This window comes from Camelina sativa, chromosome 4, assembly GCF_030686135.1.
Source record: "Camelina sativa cultivar CO46 ecotype springtype chromosome 4, ASM3068613v1".
NCBI lineage: Eukaryota > Viridiplantae > Streptophyta > Magnoliopsida > Brassicales > Brassicaceae > Camelina > Camelina sativa.
Window position 1 is genome coordinate 22,969,487 of NC_141883.1, and position 18,913 is coordinate 22,988,399.

The 18,913-nt window shown below is 37.6% G+C and overlaps 4 protein-coding genes and 1 long non-coding RNA gene across 9 annotated transcripts; 3 read left to right on the plus strand and 2 right to left on the minus strand.

Annotated features, from left to right (window-relative positions):
* Positions 1 to 1,055: 1,055 nt before the first annotated feature.
* On the plus strand, positions 1,056 to 1,609 carry LOC104781180 (auxin-induced protein X15-like). The gene has a single exon (XM_010505780.2). It carries the CDS (start codon positions 1,117 to 1,119, stop codon positions 1,489 to 1,491), a length of 375 nt encoding a protein of 124 aa, XP_010504082.1. The 5' UTR covers positions 1,056 to 1,116; the 3' UTR covers positions 1,492 to 1,609.
* A 543-nt stretch (positions 1,610 to 2,152) lies between these two features.
* On the minus strand, positions 2,153 to 5,417 carry LOC104781181 (phenylalanine ammonia-lyase 2). Its single transcript, XM_010505781.3, has 2 exons — positions 4,347 to 5,417; positions 2,153 to 4,063 (listed from the first exon to the last, which is right to left on the minus strand). The coding sequence occupies exons 1-2, from the start codon at positions 4,751 to 4,753 to the stop codon at positions 2,314 to 2,316; spliced, it is 2,157 nt and encodes a 718-aa protein (XP_010504083.2). The 5' UTR covers positions 4,754 to 5,417; the 3' UTR covers positions 2,153 to 2,313.
* A 2,472-nt stretch (positions 5,418 to 7,889) lies between these two features.
* Positions 7,890 to 8,357, plus strand: LOC147946106 (uncharacterized). Its single transcript, XR_015597045.1, has 2 exons — positions 7,890 to 8,024; positions 8,114 to 8,357. It is a non-coding gene; the product is annotated as an uncharacterized LOC147946106 (long non-coding RNA).
* A 265-nt stretch (positions 8,358 to 8,622) lies between these two features.
* On the minus strand, positions 8,623 to 11,458 carry LOC104781182 (uncharacterized). Of its 5 annotated transcripts, XM_087510563.1 has the most exons (10): positions 11,256 to 11,401; positions 11,089 to 11,143; positions 10,716 to 10,774; positions 10,486 to 10,612; positions 10,264 to 10,377; positions 9,873 to 10,065; positions 9,717 to 9,762; positions 9,485 to 9,560; positions 9,040 to 9,348; positions 8,623 to 8,965 (listed from the first exon to the last, which is right to left on the minus strand). In XM_087510563.1, exons 3-9 carry the CDS (start codon positions 10,770 to 10,772, stop codon positions 9,119 to 9,121), a joined length of 843 nt encoding a protein of 280 aa, XP_087366689.1. In that variant the 5' UTR covers positions 10,773 to 10,774; positions 11,089 to 11,143; positions 11,256 to 11,401; the 3' UTR covers positions 8,623 to 8,965; positions 9,040 to 9,118. The 5 variants fall into 5 exon arrangements, with proteins under 5 accessions (XP_087366689.1, XP_087366686.1, XP_019100307.1 ...); XM_087510560.1 differs by lacking the exon at positions 11,089 to 11,143 and having other exon boundaries at positions 11,256 to 11,458; XM_019244762.2 differs by having other exon boundaries at positions 8,623 to 9,348; positions 11,256 to 11,404.
* Positions 11,459 to 13,721: 2,263 nt separating this feature from the next.
* Positions 13,722 to 15,575, plus strand: LOC104784043 (cytochrome P450 71B5-like). Its single transcript, XM_019244763.2, has 2 exons — positions 13,722 to 14,665; positions 14,779 to 15,575. Exons 1-2 carry the CDS (start codon positions 13,784 to 13,786, stop codon positions 15,391 to 15,393), a joined length of 1,497 nt encoding a protein of 498 aa, XP_019100308.1. The 5' UTR covers positions 13,722 to 13,783; the 3' UTR covers positions 15,394 to 15,575.
* The last annotated feature ends 3,338 nt before the right edge of the window (positions 15,576 to 18,913 follow it).

The window sequence follows — 18,913 nt, forward strand, 5'->3', positions numbered from 1 at the left end:
CTGAATTGATCATTTCAAAAGAAAAATGAAAAAAAAAACTGATATCCAAGCCGACACAACCCAAAAAGTCTTATTATATTTAAGCTAAAACCAGCTCATACATTCTTTTGTTCTTCATTAAACAAGTTTAATTAATTTTTAGATTCGGTCCTAGTTGACACATTGAGATAAAGAAAGAAAAAAGAACATACCATAGGCTCATCTGCATAAGTGATGTGTAAGAAAGAATGATTGCTCTTCTCATACTAAGCTATTTTTGGGGGGATGAATCTGAATCCTAATGAATAGTTGCTCTGCTCTGTTCTGCTCCCCAATCATATTGGACCCTGCAAAAACTGACAGTTCTTTATCAGAGTCTACACTTGCAATCCATGCACTATAACCTTTTAACTAATCCCTAGTTAGAGCAACAAAATAATAAAAAACAGACCTATGTGGATAGATTATTATGACATATCCATTCATAGAACCATTAAATAAGATTAATAAGATTATATCTTATCACATGAATTTTGGATTTGTATTGATAATTTAGGCTAATTCAAGAAGTCACTGCAACTAGAGTCTTGTATCTTCAAGAAATCACAGTAAATTTTAGAATCATTCAAGCCATGAATCATAACTCGAGATCACACTTTATCCAAGAAGATTCAAAACCCATCACTCTTTATCTTTCCTTATGTGGGGTCTCACAAGCCTTAACCCCATGAAAATCAGTTACAAGTGAGAAGAAAAAAAAAACATTTCTTAATATATATAGCAAATGTAATAATGCAATGCATGTTCGTACAATTTCAGTTTTACGAAGGAAAATAACGGAACCGCACGAGTGAAACAAAATGGCAAACAATTATCATGCATGATTTGAAAGCCCTCGTGATGTATCTTATCATTATTTGAAAAGAAAAAAAATCTTGCCCATAACATAATCAGAAACACTACATTTAATACCACCATGGACCTACGATTTATTTTCTATCTAAGCTATGTGAATCAATCATCTATATATACACATGTCCTTCACCATTGTACTTTTCATCACAAAACCATCTCTATCCATATTAATCATCCTTTTCTTTTTTTTGGTAATTCGAAACCTCTCCTTCTATACTCAAAATGAAGAACAAGTTCATAAGATCCTGCGAAAACAAACTCAAAACCATGAAGAGTAAATCCATAGTCATACCTTGTTGTACATCTTCATGTGCAAGTTGCTGCGAGAAGGTTTGTTGGGGATTCAAGAAGGAAAACGAAGTCATACCTAAAGATGTTCCGAGAGGACATTTGGTAGTGTATGTTGGTGATGATTACAAGAGGTTTGTTATAAAGATGAGTTTGCTTACACATCCAATCTTTAAAGCATTGCTTGATCAAGCTCAAGATGCTTATAACTCATCAAGACTATGGATTCCATGTGATGAGAACACTTTCCTCGACGTTGTTCGTTGCAGTGGCACTCCGCAGCATCAGAGAAACTGCATTGGCATGTAATGCAAGAAGGAGGGAGGATTCAAAAGACATATTCATTTGATTTTGATTCATCATCTCCAGAAAGAATTAATGTTAGATAATGTTGTACACTAATTAAGTAAGAGTTTTCGTAATATAAGTATCACCATCGATCGTATTATAAGCAAGTGTGTTCACTAAACATGTAGCATTTTCAAATGTTTCCAATAAACTGAAACATTAAGACTCTGACAAAGATCCGAAGATAAATTGCAAAACTTATAACATAACTTGATCATGCCTCTGTTCTGTGTCATAGAAAAAGATTTGAACTCTTGTCAGACTTGTCTGATGCAGATATTGTCAGAGAATAGAAACAATTTTCAGTTTCTATCAATTGCCTTTTACATTATTCTACTATCATTCAAATGAAAAAATCTCAATATGTTATGATGTTATTGTATGCACGAGAGGCTCCAAGAAATGGCCATGAGATGCATAGCATAGACATTATTTTAGTATCTAAAAAGGAGAAACTCACATGAAAGGATTCATAATGCTTAGACAAAAACAGCAAGAAACAAGTACATTTGAAGCCAGACACCAATAATAAATCACAAGTCTTCTTTTCTTGATCACTCTCTTTTATCAACTGTGTCCGAATCCTCAAATGGCAACATGAAAGTAACAAGTTAACAACTAGTTTTACACGTAAGTTTTATATCATATATATATCATACAGAGTGACACCATTCATTCACATTACAATCAAAAACTCAATTCAAACATAAAACAGTAAAAGAACAACAAAATTTAAATCGAAACAGAAGAATCGAAAACAGAACAGAACAGAGGAATGCTCTCTTAGCAAATTGGAATCGGAGCTCCGTTCCATTCCTTGAGACAATCCATCAACGGATCAATCAGTTTACCTTCACACATTGCAGTGAAAACCTTATCAAACTCCTCTCCTGGAGACACAACCTTTTCTCCGGTCAACAACTTCGTACCGAGCTCTTCCCTCACAAACCTATACAACGGATACGACCTACACTCCGCAATCCGGTTCGGAATCGCTGCAGTCCCATTACCGTAAGCCGCTCTAGTCGCTTCCACTTCCTTAGGAAGCACAGCCTTGAGCTCCTCTTCAAAAGCTCCAATCTTTTGAAAGATTGAAGTCCCTGCATTCTTCTCTGTCTCACCGTTAGATAAAGCGTGATCAACAATGACTTGTCTTAGCTTCTGCATCAACGGGTACGTTGCGCTACATGGATCATCGACGTATGTGAACACTTGTTCACGATCAACGACCTTAAGCAAGTCTTTCTCGCAGAACCGCGATGGATGAAGCTCACCGTTAACTCCAGTGGTTAACACTTTCTTAGCCACTTGAGAAACCGTGTTCTTCACAGTTTGTCTCAAGTTCTCTTCCAAATGTCTCAAATCCACAGCTTGACATATCCCAACAAGGAACGTCGTTGACATAAGCTTGAGAATGTCAACAGCTTCAGATGTTTTACGTGAAGAGATCAATCCAAGAGAGTTGACATCTTGGTTATGTTGTTCAGCTGATTGAACATGGCTTGTGACTGGATTAGCCAAGTACTGAAGCTCAGAACAGTAAGAAGCCATAGCAATCTCAGCTCCTTTGAAACCATAATCCAAACTTGGATTACTCGAAGCTGTTAGATTCGAAGGAAGTCCATTGTTGTAGAAATCGTTAACAAGCTCAGAGAACTGAGCAAACATAAGCTTCCCAATCGCAGCAATGGCCAATCTCGTGTTATCCATAGATACTCCGATCGGTGTTCCTTGGAAGTTACCACCGTGAATCGCCTTGTTCCTCGAAACATCGATCAACGGGTTATCGTTGACTGAGTTGATCTCACGCTCGATTGACTTTGTCGCGTAACGGATCACTTCGATTTGAGGACCTAACCATTGAGGAGATGTGCGAAGAGCGTAACGATCCTGTTTAGGTTTTTGTAACGGATCCATCTCGTGAAGCTTCTGAGCTAATTTCATGTACGAGCTTCCGTCGAGGATGTGTTCCATTATCGCCGCCGCTTCGATTTGTCCAGGGTGATGCTTCAAACGGTGAGTCAGATGATCGGTGAACTCAGGCTTCCCACTCATCACCTCCGCGAAGATCGCCGATAAAACCTCAGCTAACACCGCTTGAACATTCGCTTCGAATAGAACCATCGACGCCATGCCAGATCCAACCGCCGTGCCGTTAACGAGAGCTAACCCTTCCTTAGGCTGCAGATCGAAGAATCCGGTACTGATCCCGGCTTTCTCGAAAGCTTCTTTCGCGGTTAAGGACTCTCCGTTAGGACCGGTGGCTTTGGAGTTAGGACGACCGGTGAGGAGTCCGGCGATGTAGGAGAGAGGAACGAGATCGCCGGAAGCGGTTATGGTTCCACGGAGAGGAAGCGAAGGAGAGATGTTGTGATTGAGGAGACTCGTGATCGCTTCGAGGATCTCGAATCTGATCCCTGAGTATCCTTGGAGTAGAGTGTTTACTCTTACGAGCATGGCGGCTCTTGTGGCGGATTCCGGCAGCGTGTGACTTGTCTCCTTCGTGTTCCCGAATATTCCGGCGTTCAAAAATCTGAAAAAAAAAAAAAAAAATTAATTAGTTAAAACCGACCCGACCTGAATCAACCCGACCCGAGTAACCGACCCAGCGTGTTTCCCATGCACTCGTGAGTTTATTCAGTGACAAATTATACAAGAACAAAATCAATCTCTGCCAATTATCCACTTAAGCTACTAATTTAATATTTTCTCTAATCACAAATCCCAAAAAGAATTTGAAAAATAAAATAGGATTAAAAATCTCAAAATTAATTAGTTACTCATAATGTTACGATTATGAATTAAATTAAAATTACCTAATGAGTTCAGTTTGTAGGGCGGTGCCGTTTTTGGTTCTGCGGTGAGAAGTAGCACCAAAGCCAGTGGTGACACCGTAACTGTCAGTGCCTTTGTTCATACTCTCCATAACCCAATCGCTGCTAGATTTCACACCGGCTCTTGAAGACTCAGCTAACTCAACCTTAACATCGCCGCCTACGGTGGAGATGGCAGCAACTTGTCCGATCGTTAGTGTTTCTCCTCCAAGATTCACAACTGGTCTACGGTACTCTTCAACCATCTTCTTGACTTCGTCAAGATGGCTTCCTTTCATTTGCTCAGCGGCTAAACCCCAATTCAACGGATCCGACACCGTCTTTGTCATCACGGCTGGTTTGGTTGTCTTCTCTCCTCCGTTGCACAACATTGCTTCGATCTGATCCATTTGGTTTTGAAAAAGTTGTGTGTTTAGTGAATATGGGATGATCAAGATTATTCAGATCTCTTGAGTTTGTTTGTTTGGAAGATAGAGAGAGAGGTTTTCAATTGTTGTTGTTGGTGGGGGTTTTGGTTATTCTGAGGAAGAAGAGAAGAGAGAAGAGTGGTTTAAATAACAAGGACAATGTTAGTGTTGTTGTTAGGTAAGCACAAGAGAGGCGAACACAAGAGTTGATTTTCGTATTAAAAAGAAATTGAAATGAAAGAATGAGAGGGGTGGGTGAGAGATTAATGATGACCGTTGGATGAAGATCATAGATCTAATGGTGGAGAATGGAGAACGTGAATTTGGTTTGAGTCGCAAAAAGTGTTTTTTTTTTTTAATTAGCGCAGTTTTTTACGTTGTTGTGTTCGATCGATCGATCAATAACAACCTCAATCCCCAAGGGTCGAAAAAGGTGGTCGTGGCTGGTGGCTGAGGAAAATAGCGTTTTGCGGTTGGTGAGACTTTTTGTGAGACAAAAAAAAAATGAATTTACGAGTGGGGGATTATGGTTTTGGTTGGAGATGAAATGGGAGTAGTTGTGGAATGTAAGAACACGTACTTAGGTCAACTTCAAAGTCGTCCCTTATATAAAAAACTGTACTGGATACCATTGCAATTTGTGGTCAATGTGGACACTATTGCAATTTGTGGATACAATTTACACATATGAATAGCTATTTAGTATATGTTTAGTTTGGTCTCATTATAAATATAAACAAATAAACCACTTGAAGTCGAACCAAACCAGCATGAATTGTTTGGGTAAAAACGGGCCAAGGGGTACCCTTTCTATTTTTTCAGTATCAACACTAAACCAAACATTTGACTTCAAAAAAAATATTTTAAGTCGTTTGTTAATGATATTACTAGCTAGATCTGCACAAGGTGGAACATTTGACTCCGGTTGAGTTAATAATGACTGTATATACGTTTCCAAGTACGATAAGTGCTGTGAGTTATGCAAGTGTAGTTATTACATAAAATATTTCTAGAGGAAGGATATCGAAAAAAAAAGTATTATGGATGAAAATATATATATATACCGTTTCTCTGTAAACATGGCATTTACACGAAGATTTGATGAATTTTGCCATTACTCACTCTTTTGTTCGATCAGGTAATATAAACAGTCAGGTTGTGTCAGAGAGCTAGTACAATACATTCTCATAAAATCAAGAGCGCAACATGCTGATTAGAAAAACAAGGTGATTAAGAATATTAATCCCGGTTTGCGGTTTTATGATAATTAATTAACGTGTTGATTAGGAGAAAATATCTAACAAAGTGATTAAGAATGTTAATCCCGGTTTGTAATTTTTAGTTACTTGAAATGAGGCAGTACTCTGTTTCTTTTCTCGAGTATACGGAAAATATTATCCAATTTAGTGAGTTTTTGTTTTTTGTTTTTTGTTTTTTTTTTGACATGAGCTTATATTGTATTTTATTTGGCCAAAGTTGCTAACATTTTTTCGGGTTGAGTAAAACAAAAAATACTCTTTGTTTGGTTAGAAGCTTAACTCAAAGGATATATCTTTTTTTGGATTATGACTTATATAAGTTACACCAAGAAGGAAAGAATCCAATTGCTGTTTTTTTTTTTCCAATGAGTTAACGTCGTAAGGCGGTATGATGTGTGCATTTATCTATTTATCTATATACTAGAAAAGAAAACATAAATGAAAGTTTATGTGGCTGATTTGGACAAATGACTTTGGTGATTGTATATTTTGAGATAATATGTGACCTTTGAAATGGGGGAAGCTGAAGGGGGTTGGTGAGACGAGTGGTGTCTGATGGATCTTTGCCACTGTGGTTGTTGCATTGATGACCCACAACAAGGGCTCCCTCACGTAATTTTTCATTTGATAATCATTTATATTTTGAGTGTTTTCTTCTTTTTTATTTTTATTTTTATTTTAGCTTAGTCAGCATTTTAATTTTTAGGTCGTTCGACGACGCTTATGAAGAAGTTAGAGGGATGGATAGCTGCCTGAAACAATATCTTCTAAGATAATTTTATAATCAAATTTAAGAAACCCAACTAATCTCGACTTCAACGTTTGTCCAAAAATAAAAATAAAAAATCACTAATATTGAGGTTGATGATATGTGACGTTTTGATTCTTCATATTTTGCAATACAAAATGTCTATACTCGCATTTTCATTAAATAATATATTATCAAAGTCTAGACTATGTTATTCTTTCTATAAAATACTTTTAATCGTAGATTTGCAGTTATTATATATTCAGAACAAATAGTTGGTAGTACTAGTATCTAATTACGTAAGTAAAGATGTTAAGAAGACAAGATGTGGTGAAGAGCATGCACACATGAAAGTGTTTAAATCAATCCATCCTACCAACCCACTACTTCTTTGCAGCCATAATTTTGTAGACCCTTTTATAATTTCGTGTCCAATTGATTTACATTAGCTTTATTTATTTTTGTATTAATTTTTGTAGCGATGATTCAAGCAACAGAGTAAGGAGTAGTTCGATATCACCATCGAACCCTCAATTAGATATTACTTTTTCTGATAAAATAAATGTGTTTTTTTTTTTTGCATAATGATTAGGGAATTTGTTTTACATTTAGGAAGAGGACGAGTTAAGTTCTATGACGATTTCACGTTATTGTCGAATCTTTCAACCTAATTAATATACGAAACTAGCTTATAAATAATTCAGTTATTTGCTCGTACACTATTTTCATGTTAGCTATTTTTTTTTGATATTTTTATTTGGAAGTTAAAAAGTAATTACAACTGATCTTGTTCCTTGCGATTAGTTTGATCTCTTTTCTTACGTAGTCGTCTAGGTGTTTCGATTTAGACCGTATATTCTCAAGTCTCAATTATTTCACTCTTTAATTATAAAGTTTGTAACATTGGTCTGACTTTTAATAAATACAACACTTAATAGCAAAAAGAATGTACAGTAATTGCGTACATGTCATGTATTCATTTTACAACCATGCAATGCAAACGGTGTGTTTTCTTCATTTTTTAGCTCCGCATTCATTGTTATCTATTGTGTGTTTCCCTCGTGCATGTGTAATACATTGTCCTCACTCCTCCACAAATTTAAAATAGCATTACAATTATATTAATTATCTCGGTAAACCGGTCTTATGAACTATCTTGGTGCGGCGACCATCTATGCTTTGGTGATGGGATGCAGATCATGGATAAGTAACCTTGAACCAACCGTAGCAACCGAGGAAACTCAAGGTGAAGAATTCCTTAAACTCTCTTGCACTCTCTCCTTTGTACTTATTTGCATCTGTATCTGCTTGAGATATGCGTTTTTATATATACAGTATATGGCTTCAGAAGATACGACATACAACTGGAGGTGGCCCTATCAGCTAAAGACATAGCCCACCACAATTCTAAGTTATTGTGATTGTTTTCGTGTAAGCTTTAACTTAACATCTCAATATTTCTTGTTGGTTTTTTTATTGGAGTTGGTGTCATACTTCCCGTTGATTGCCTTTGAATCCATATTATATACACCGTATTTTGACCATGTAAACTACATCTACATACATACACTTTTGTTAATGTGGGTTTACCTTTTATAAATGCTACCGAGTTCATCATCAAAACACTGCTCACACAAACTCAAAGCTGGATATCACCAGACTTTTGAGGCAGAACCGATTCAGGTAACAAGCTATAGTCTTCTAATGATTGGTAAGATCAAAAGAAGAAACTGTTACGAGTGTTGTGTTTTCGATCGATATTTTAACATCTCTTGTTTTTAGAGTTTAGACAATAATGCCTGAGTGTTAGACTCGCTAAACACAATTGTTATCGACACTTTCAATAAAATTAAAAACTAATAATCGACAATAAAATTACAGGTTATAGAATCAGAACTACAGATTTCTAGTTTTGTATCAAGTTTCGAGAAGCTGTTGGAGAAAAGAAACATAGCATTGCCTCATTTCAAGTAACAACTAGAAATCGCAGACCGGGATTACATTCTTAACTAATCACCTTGTCAAACTATTACTAACCAATTATACGTATTCTCCTAATCAACATGTTAATTACCATAAAACTGCAAACCGGGATTAACATTCTTAATCACCTTGTTTTACTAAGCAGCATGTTGCTCTCTTGATTTAATGAGATTGTATTTGTACTAGCTCTCTGACGCAACCTGACTGTTCACATTACCTGATTAAACAAAAGATTATCATTGATAAAAGAGTTAATAGCAAAATTCATCAAAATCTACCTGTAAATGCCATATCTACAGAGAGCTTTTTTCATTTGCACGCATCCTAATCTTTAAACGGTGATTGCAAATGTCGAAATCAGCTCTGAGAAAGTAAGTGATCAAGCTCATCAAACCCATCATCTTCATCATGTTCCACATCTTTCAATAGTTTCTGTGTCCTAGTAAGACCATCAAGCTTGGTTTGTTCATATAATAAAACTCTTTGTGAATCCCATTCCTCTTTCAATCTCTCCACTTTCTCTCCCATCAACTCTTTCTCTTCTGATATGTGCTTTATGTCTTCAATCTCCACTATTTCTCCTGCTCCTTTAACATTACGAGAACAAGGGGTATAAACATAATGAAATGGGATGGGAGGGAAATAACATCAATGGTAATACTTAGAGAAATGAAAATAAAAAAATTTGACTGCAAAAAACAGTTCATATGAAGTATAGCATACCTTTGATTGCACGCTTTTTGGCCTCTGCATAATCTAAAGACCTTTTATGTAGGGAACTCAGATCAACTTCGTTACCCTGATAATAACAAAAGCAGCAACACGGTAAAATATAGAATACTTTAGTAAAATTCAAAATCAAACTGTTGGACATATGCTTTTTGTCCACTATCTTTAGGCAAGAGCAAGAGAGAATTGTAAACGCTTCAAAGATTTTTAAGAATTTCGTACTCACCATATCCAAATGAATAAATTGCTCGATCTCGGTTTCAGAGAGTAATCTGTTCAAGTCAAGATGAGAATGATATCACTTAAAAAGGTTATTTAAAACTACGAGTTGTTAGTCCTCTGAAAAAAAAAAAACTTTTAAGAAAGAAAAAAAGTGACATACTTATCATAGGCAAACCGCACTCGTGCGTTCTGTAGTTCTGTTAATTGATTAAGTTTCTTGGTTGCAGAATCTTCACCCACAGCTCCAAATATAAACATGTTCTTATCAAGCATTTGTTTTGCCACAGCAGCAGCTATCTCTACACCTTTATCTTTTGCCTCGACTACAAGATCCCTAAATTTCCCAAGCTCTTCTACAAGATGAGAACCACACAAGTTTAGTATAGTACTAACAATAAGGAGAACTTCGAAAGAATTGGTCAAATGACTCACATCACATTCACAATATATGGTTAAAGAAAGAAAGTAGTTAAAGTTGATAGATACATCCAACTGTTAAGTACACATTACAAAAGCTTACAGCAAGAAACGACAAAAGGTAAAACACTTACGAAGTGAGATATAAACTTTGAACTTGGGTTTAAAAGGTTGGATCTCATGAAGGCAATAGAGACAATAAAGACCTCCAAGTCTCCGTGAAAAAGAATCAATACTAACCATGTGACCTGTATAGATATAAAGGTTGGCTTGTGAGCTTAGCTAAGAAACTAGGGAGCAACAGGGTGAATACAAACAGCAGCTCCAAAAAATCCAGGAAGTGAACCAAAACGTACCAATGGTATGCGCATATAGCGACTGCATGAAAAACGCTAAGTTGCTGTTAGGACTAGCTTCATATATATAAGAAAACTTTCGGGATAGCCACACGCTCTTCATATCAGCAAACGTTGTCAAATCACCCTAGTATGCAAAACCAGAAGAGATTCAAAAAAACTGGAAAAGAAAGAAGTGAAATTCAAAATTTTTACTTAAGGGCTAATAAACAAAGATTGAGGAAAAGAACCTCCACAAACTCGCCAATGAGCTCATCTATATCTCTCTTGAACGGAGAAAGATTCATCCCTGACCATACACCAAAACCAAAACAAAAGTATGAAAAATTGGAGAAACACAAAGATTTACATGTGTTCTACTATTGATTATCAAAATCACATGCTAAATTCAAGTAAAGAATAACTTACAGATCAAGAAAAAAAAAAACAATAAAACAGGTTCAGAGACTAAGGATTAAGAATCAAGTCATTGTCCAAACCAAATTGATTGAATTTTTTGTTGTAATCATTAGAACAAGTTATTAGGTTAATCAAAGTTTGATTTACGAACTATTAAACCATTGATGAACAATAAGAATAAAGAATCAAGTCAATGTTTCAAACAGGTTCAGAGGCTGAGGATTAAGTTTCAAGTCGTTGTTCTCAATTTGGCTAAGATCTGATCATGGAAAACAAAAATTGAAAGATAAAAAAAAACGAATTAAAATCAATAGCAGAAGCTCGAGAAACAAGGATCAAGCTACAAGTGAAGCAGTCGTTGAGGCACAAACCTGAGTGAAGAGACAGAAGAAACCCTAATTCGTCGGTGCGGTGCACGGAGAAGGAAGGAAGAAGAAGCGAATTTGTAAGAAGCACGGAAGCGCCGTCCAACCTCTGATTCCCGCTTCGGAACCGGAACCGGTGAATGAATGGCGACGACGAGAGATGAATAGTCGCCGACTGAACCTAAAAAGATGGACCTGAATAGTCCAACACAAACAATTTTGGGCCTTAATTCTTTTACTCAAGCCCAAATTTGTTTTTTTTTTTTTTGTCTTTTTTCTTTTCTATACCTCGTCATCAATACTCATTAGATCAGAATATTGTCTACTTCGATGTATGTTTGATTAGTCTGCAAGATTTTTTTGTTTGTCAGCATTTAAAAACACATGTTGTAGACTTGTAGTCTAGTTCTAGTAGTAAATACAAGATTCGCATTCATGACGATGACATATATAACAGTTTTACAGTAGACTTAACGGACCGTACCCGGTCAAAAGAGATATACACGAATTCATGAAATTGGGGAAATATATATTTCTCTGCTTAAATTTTTCTTTCAAAAAGAAAATAATATAAACGCTTAAGTGAAGATAACAAAATGAATTGAGAATGACAGAATCGTACGAGTTTAAAAAGTTAATGTGTTACTTTGAGGAATAGTATGAAAAAGATCAGACTGTTTAAGTTAACAATGGTATATCATCGCAAGAAAAACATCGGAGTCGCAAATTTTTTTTTACGTACGTAAAGAATAGTCTCGGAATCTTTCAACAAAGACCACTATTATTATTAAGATAGGGGCCTCGAAAAAATGAATCTTGGGTCGTCAGGCTATAAAATGCCTCATTACTAGTACGTAACCCTGTAATAAGCACGTTGGATAACTTGACAATTTTTTTCCTTGAAGAAAAGACTATTTAATACAATCTCCCAATAACATATCTACTACATAGACTTTTGGGCTTTTTTACCAAGTATATTTCTTTTGTTGTCTATTTCTTTTGCCAGTGAATCAGGTTTACTTATATTTTGCGCTTTGCATATGCATAGGAAATAAAGAACAATACAAAACAAATTAGGATAGACAAATGATAACATTTTTTTTTAATATATGTTATATTTATATATATGTACAATACTCTGTATTTATATAAGTTTTGTAATTGGGTTTGAGTTGACAAACATTATGTTTTAAAAGCTGTCCAATAAAATTTGAGAACAGAAAATGACTTCTTGAGAAATAAAGAAGTAGCAAAAAATATCTTTTTTTTTTTTTTTTTTGTCACTGTTTTCACTCTCTAGCAGCTGTTGTGAAATTAATAAAGAAAACTAAAATCTCATGTGTAGAGAGACCTTTTTATAAAGATGTTAACGGGTAGACGTGACAAAAAAAAAAAAAAAAAGACGATATACATAACTAAAAGCGTTTTCACAATTTTAAGTTTGTTTAGAAACTCCCAAAACATACTCTTAAAACAATTCTCACAAAACCCCATTAGCAATAATTTTCAGTTTTTTTGTTCAGAATTTGTTTTTTTTTGTGTCCAGCTCTGAATACTCTTTCTTTTTTCTCTTTTTTGGGGGGTGCAGAATCCAGCTCTGAATACATTCAACATTTATGTATGAAAAAAAAAAAATTGTATTTCACTAAAATGAAAAAACAACAAAACTGTACTGCAGTACTAGTCAAAAGCCTTTCCAATATCTTATCAATATTTCATCCCGAAGATTCAAAAACGAGTTAACAAAAAAAAACTATATTCAAAAATGAAGAAGTAACTTTTTAAACAAGCTACACGTTGCAAGTTATCGCTCTGATATTCTACACGTTGGAAAGAACTTGTGACTTCCAAAGGGGGACAAAGACAAAATCTTCAATCGTTTAAAAGTCAATACATAGAAGTCGAACTGTTGAATTGAAGTAAACCAAATTGTGAAATTCCATATACTCGTAAAGAAATATTTGAACAGATATTGTATGTATCCACAGGTTCTCGTCATATACAATTTTCTTTTACGAAGTACAGTATGTTTTAATCGAGTATCTCGATCTTAGTCGTCCCGCCAGAATAACTCCAAACAAAATAAAATGGCGCTCCACTTTGTTGAAAGTTTGAAACAAACACAAGACTCTAATTTTATTGGTAAATAACACAAGACTATACCGTCGGCTAAAGGCATTAGATAAGGACAACTTATACTATTCTACCACATTCTCCTAGGAATTATCTCTATATTAACATATTATATACATCCGATATTATTCCTGATATAATACCCAAACTTTGTTAATTGGTGAAAATAAAAAAAAAACAAAAGAGAGTAAAATAAAGGGAAATATATAGAAGCTTGAGTATGGAAACTTTGATTTAGTCAAAACCCAAGTACCATGCATTGCCTCTCTCTTTTTTTTTTGTTTGTCGAAACCATGCATGGCTCTATATATATATGGGCGTTTTGAGAACTCATTACTTACTCTTCACTTCAATCAAACATAAAGAAGAAGAAAGTTAGGCAATAAAAAAAAGACAAGAAAATGTCTATCTTCCTTTGTTTTCTCTTACTCCTCCCTCTCACTTTGATCTTCTTTAAAAAGCTCTCACCGTCAAAAGGAAAGCTTCCTCCGGGACCTACGGGTCTTCCGATCATAGGAAACTTGCACCAGCTTGGAAGATTTCTTCACAAATCTCTTCACAAATTCTCCCAAGAATATGGACCTGTGATATATCTTCGTTTTGGGGTAGTCCCTGTGATCACTGTCTCTTCCAAAGAAGGAGCTGAGGAAGTGCTCAAGACTCATGATCTTGAGACTTGTAGCCGACCTAAGACGGTGGGGAGCGAGTTATTTACTTACGGCTGTCAAGATATTGGCTTCGCTCCTTTTGGTGAGTGCTGGAGAGAGATGAGGAAAATCGCCATGCTCGAGCTCTTTAGCCCGAAAAAGCTCAAATCTTTCAGGTCTATTAGAGAGGAAGAGAGCGCATTGTTGGTCAAGAAGGTATCAAATTCTGCTTATGAGAGACCTACTTCACCAGTTAATTTGAGGAAAGTCATTTTCACCTTTGCGGCAAGCATCATTAATAGACTTTCTTTTGGACAAAATTTCGGCGATTTTGTGGATATGGAGACAGTGGAAGATTTGGTGCTTGAGTCGGAGGTCAACCTTGGCTCCGTGGCGTTTGCTGACTTCTTACCTGCAGGGTGGATCATAGATCGGGTCTCCGGTCAGCATTCCAAGGTGAAAAAAGCCTTTGACAAACTCAACAATTTCTTTGAACTTGTGATTGATGATCATTTGAAGAGTGGAATAATCCAAGATCACGCAGACATCATTAGTGTCATGTTGGATATGATCAATAACCCTACTAAATTCGGTCCTTACAAAGTCACCAAAGACCATCTCAAAGGAGTCATGTCGGTGAGTACAAATAATCCTTTACTAAAATCTTCAAATTTTTTACATTAGAAAGGCAACTTAAAGGGAAAATATTATAGCTTGGGAAGCAAGTTAACATATATCATTTTGATCAGGATGTGTTTTTGGCTGGAGTGAATGCGGGATCCATCACGATGATATGGACGATGACAGAGCTAAACAGACATCCGAGAGTGATGAAAAAACTTCAAGAAGATATTCGAGCAGCGCTAGGACCCAACAAAGAGAAAATCACAGAAGCAGACCTAGAGAAAGTTGAGTACTTGAAGATGGTGATAGAGGAAACATTCAGATTACACCCACCAGCTCCTCTCTTGCTCCCAAGACTAACAATGTCCGACATCAAGATTCAAGGCTACACCATTCCCAAGAACACCATGATCCAAATCAACACTTACTCGATTGGACGTGATCCCAAAAACTGGACAAAACCCGATGAGTTTATCCCCGAGAGGTTTGTCGATAACCCTATCGAATACAAGGGTCAGCATTTTGAGCTATTGCCGTTTGGATCAGGACGTAGGGTCTGTCCGGGGATGGCCACGGGGATCAACATCGTCGAGCTCGGCCTTCTTAACCTTCTTTACTTCTTCGATTGGAGTTTGCCCAATGGCATGACAACCAATGACATCGACATGGAAGAAGACGGAGCTTTTGCCATAACTAAGAAAGTCTCTCTTGAACTCGTACCAACTCTTCATCGCTGGTGAAGAATATAATAACTACTTTTAAATAGGAACAAGACTTCTATATGTTTGTCTACTTTACTACCGTTTTGGGTTTTACTTTGTCCTTTGTTTGATAACGTTTATTTTGTCATGTAATCCGCATGTTTCATGTTTACAATAATGTTTCAATATATAAAATAGAAGGCTTTATGTCTTATTATCTTGAGAGAGGACATTATATATAGGTAGTACATGGGAGACTCCTAGGGTTATACTATTGACTATTGTAACCTTTACATATATATATTCTACATGCCCCCTCAAGATGGAGGGGCTTGTGTCACTCCAATCTTATTTGACAATTCCATAAACCGTGATTTTGGCAGTGGTTTTGTGAGGGCATCGCAAGTTGATCCTTCGTAGAGATATGAGCAACTCGTAGAGCACCCGATTGAACGTATTCGCGAATAAAGTGGTAGTCGAGAGCGATGTCTTTCATCCTTGAATGAAACACCGGGTTTGCGCATAGATAGGTGGCACCAACATTATCACAATAGATGACGGGTGACCTGGTTAAGCGTACTCCAAGTTCCGTGAGCAAAGAAATAATCCAACGTAGCTCAGCAGTGGTGTTAGCAACCGCTCTATACTCTGCTTCGGTGGAAGATCGAGCTACTCCTTTTTGTTTCTTCGAGGACCATGCGACTGGAGCAGAACCAAGATAAATGCGATAAGCATTTGTGGAGACCATATCATCAATGTCGCCTGCCCAGTCAGCGTCTGAGAACACATGTAGATTAAGAGGTGTATTGGCACGAAACATAATACCATGTGAGGCAGTTCCGACGAGATAACGAAGAATTCGTTTAGCAGCTTGCCAATGAAGGTCAGTGGGGCGATGCATGAACTGAGACAGCTTATTGACAGCGTAGGCAATATCCGGTCTTGTAAAAGCCAAATATTGGAGACTACCAAGAACCATGCGATACTTAGCGGGATCGTCATAGAGATTACCTGACCGAAGAGATAACTTTGGCGAAGGCGGCATTGGTGTGGAGACTGGTTTCGTAGCAAGCATGTTTGTCTTTGTGAGGAGATCAATGATATATCGCCTTTGCATTAGATGAAGACCCTGAGCAGTACGAGTTACTTCGATGCCCAAGAAGTGTTGGTTCTTTCAAGGAGAAGCGTTGAGAAAGAGCATCAATGAAGCCGGTGATGAGCCGTAAACTGCTTCCAGTAACTATAATATCATCTACATACACCAGAGTGTAGACAATATCACCACCCTTTAGATAAGCAAACACCGACGTGTCCGCCATTGAGTTCCGGAAGCCCAGGCGCAACAAGTATGTTTTTAACTCCTGATACCACGCCCGAGGTGCTTGTTTGAGGCCATATAAAGCCTTATTCAATCTGCATACATGATGAGGGCAATCCTTATCCACAAAACTAGGAGGTTGAGAAACGTAAACCTCATCCGTTAGCGTGCCATGCAAGAAAGCATTATTCACATCAAGTTGTCGAATAGGCCAAGAGTGATTCACCGCGAGTTGAAGAACCAAATGAATGGTGTTCGACTTGACCACCGGGCTGAATGTCTCCGAGTAGTCTAGTCCATATTCTTGATTGAACCCCCGAGCCACCAAGCGAGCTTTGTACCTGTCAAGTAAACCATTAGGCAAGTATTTAAGCGTGTAAATCCATTTCGTCGGAATTACGTGTTGATCCGGTGAGGGAGGCACCAAGTCGAATGTGTGTTGACGTATTTGAGCATTCATTTCCTCCCCCAATGCATTTTGCCATTTCTCATCTCGCATAGCTTGGGTAATGTAGTAGGAATCATTGGTTTGTTGGATGAGACGATTAGGCTGAGTTTCGTTTTTGGCTTGGTGATGTTATTTTTCCGGCGGGTTTGCATCGGGTGAGTGTTTGCGGGAGGATTAGCAGGTGGTGGGTTCGGTTGAGGCTGGGGTTGAGGCTGTGGTTGAGGCTGTGGTTGTGGTGCTGGTTGCGGTGAAGGAGAGGACGGAGACGAGGCTTGTGGTGAATGTACGGGTGAAGTTGGTGTTGTCGATGGTGAAGTGTTTGATGGACTTTGTGGATGTGGGCTTGTTTGGTCAACATAATCAAGTGGGCTTGTGGATTCTGGACGGCCCAATAAGGAGTCCTCATTGTCTCCTCGAACAAGCGAAGGTGCTGTCGTCACGGGAGACGGAGGAGACCGAGACGGTGAGCGATCAGAGGGAACCGGAGCCGGAGGAGAACAGGTCGGAGCATGTATGAGTGACTGCAGCGGAACAGTGACGGCCTGAGGTGGAGAGAGAACCACTACATCTGGGATCGACAGTGATGGTGATGGAGATGACGATGATGCAAACGGGAAACTGGATTCGACAAACTGAACATGGCGTGATGAGTAGAGACGTCCCGATGCAATATCAAGAAAAAGATATGCACTCTGGGTTTAAGAATAACCCATAAACACGCATGGAGTTGAACGATCGTGAAGCTTATGCGTCGTATACGGCCGAAGCCATGGAAAACATAAGCTCCCGAAGACACGAAGCTTCAAGTAGTTCGGAGGTTGTTGGAATAGCATGGCATAAGGAGAGACATTGTTGAGAATCTTGGTAGGCATGTGGTTGATCAGATACACCGCGACAGCGAACGCATACGGCCAATACGTCTTAGGAACTGAAGCTTGATGTAAGAGTGTTTCCGTTCGGAGACGCCATTGTGTTCCGGTGTGTGAGGAGGCGTTGTGAGATGAGATATGCCGTGAGTCGTCAAGAACGACCATAAAACAACGAATTCCCCACCATTATCTGAATAAAGGGTCCCGATTTTTGTCTTGAATTGATTCTCCACGAAGGCTTTGAAAGCGATAAATGTTTCTTTCGCTTGAGAATTTTGCTTCAAAGGATATAGGCAAGTGTACTTAGTGTAGTGATCCACAATGACCAAATAATATTTGAAATTGTCATTGGAAAGAATAGGTGACATCCATACATCAGAATAAAGATATTGAAGAGGGTGTGTAAAAGAAATTGTGTTTGTATAAAAAGGAAGTTTATGGCTTTTATTGATAAGACAATGAGAACAAGGAAAATGTTTATTTGTGGACTCAGAACATGGTAATGAAAATTGAGAAATAATAGAATTTAAAATGGGAGGAGAGGGATGGCCAAGTCTGGAATGCCATGAGGGTAAAGAAGCTTTGGATGTTGGTGTAGCAAACATGGAGGTTGGGGATGTGGATGTTCCGGCTGGCCACTCATACAGCTCATTCTTTGTTCTCCCTTGGAGCAACCGGACTCTCGTTTTGAGATCCCTCACCTGAAAATGAGTAGGAAAGAATGACACAGAAACTTGATTAGCATTGCACAAACGGTATACAAAAATAAGATTCTTGGCAATATTAGGTACATAAAGAACATCATTTAAATTAAGAGGTTTTAAGGGAGTAGGAAGGTGTGTGGAACCCATATGCGAGATAGAAAGACCGGTACCATCGGCAATAGTGACCTCTTCACCACCATTGTATGGGTGATGAAGAGAG

Coding starts and splice junctions, on each gene's coding strand:
- LOC104781180 (XM_010505780.2), top strand. CDS start 1,117: ATGAAGAACAAGTTCATAAGATCCTGCGAAAACAAACTCAAAACCATG.
- LOC104784043 (XM_019244763.2), top strand. CDS start 13,784: ATGTCTATCTTCCTTTGTTTTCTCTTACTCCTCCCTCTCACTTTGATC. Junction 14,666..14,778: donor ATCTCAAAGGAGTCATGTCG/GTGAGTACAAAT, acceptor CATTTTGATCAG/GATGTGTTTTTGGCTGGAGT.
- LOC104781181 (XM_010505781.3), bottom strand. CDS start 4,753: ATGGATCAGATCGAAGCAATGTTGTGCAACGGAGGAGAGAAGACAACC. Junction 4,064..4,346: donor CTACAAACTGAACTCATTAG/GTAATTTTAATT, acceptor TTTTTTTTTCAG/ATTTTTGAACGCCGGAATAT.
- LOC104781182 (XM_087510560.1), bottom strand. CDS start 10,772: ATGAATCTTTCTCCGTTCAAGAGAGATATAGATGAGCTCATTGGCGAG. Junction 10,613..10,715: donor TCATTGGCGAGTTTGTGGAG/GTTCTTTTCCTC, acceptor TTTGCATACTAG/GGTGATTTGACAACGTTTGC. Junction 10,378..10,485: donor GCTATATGCGCATACCATTG/GTACGTTTTGGT, acceptor ATATCTATACAG/GTCACATGGTTAGTATTGAT.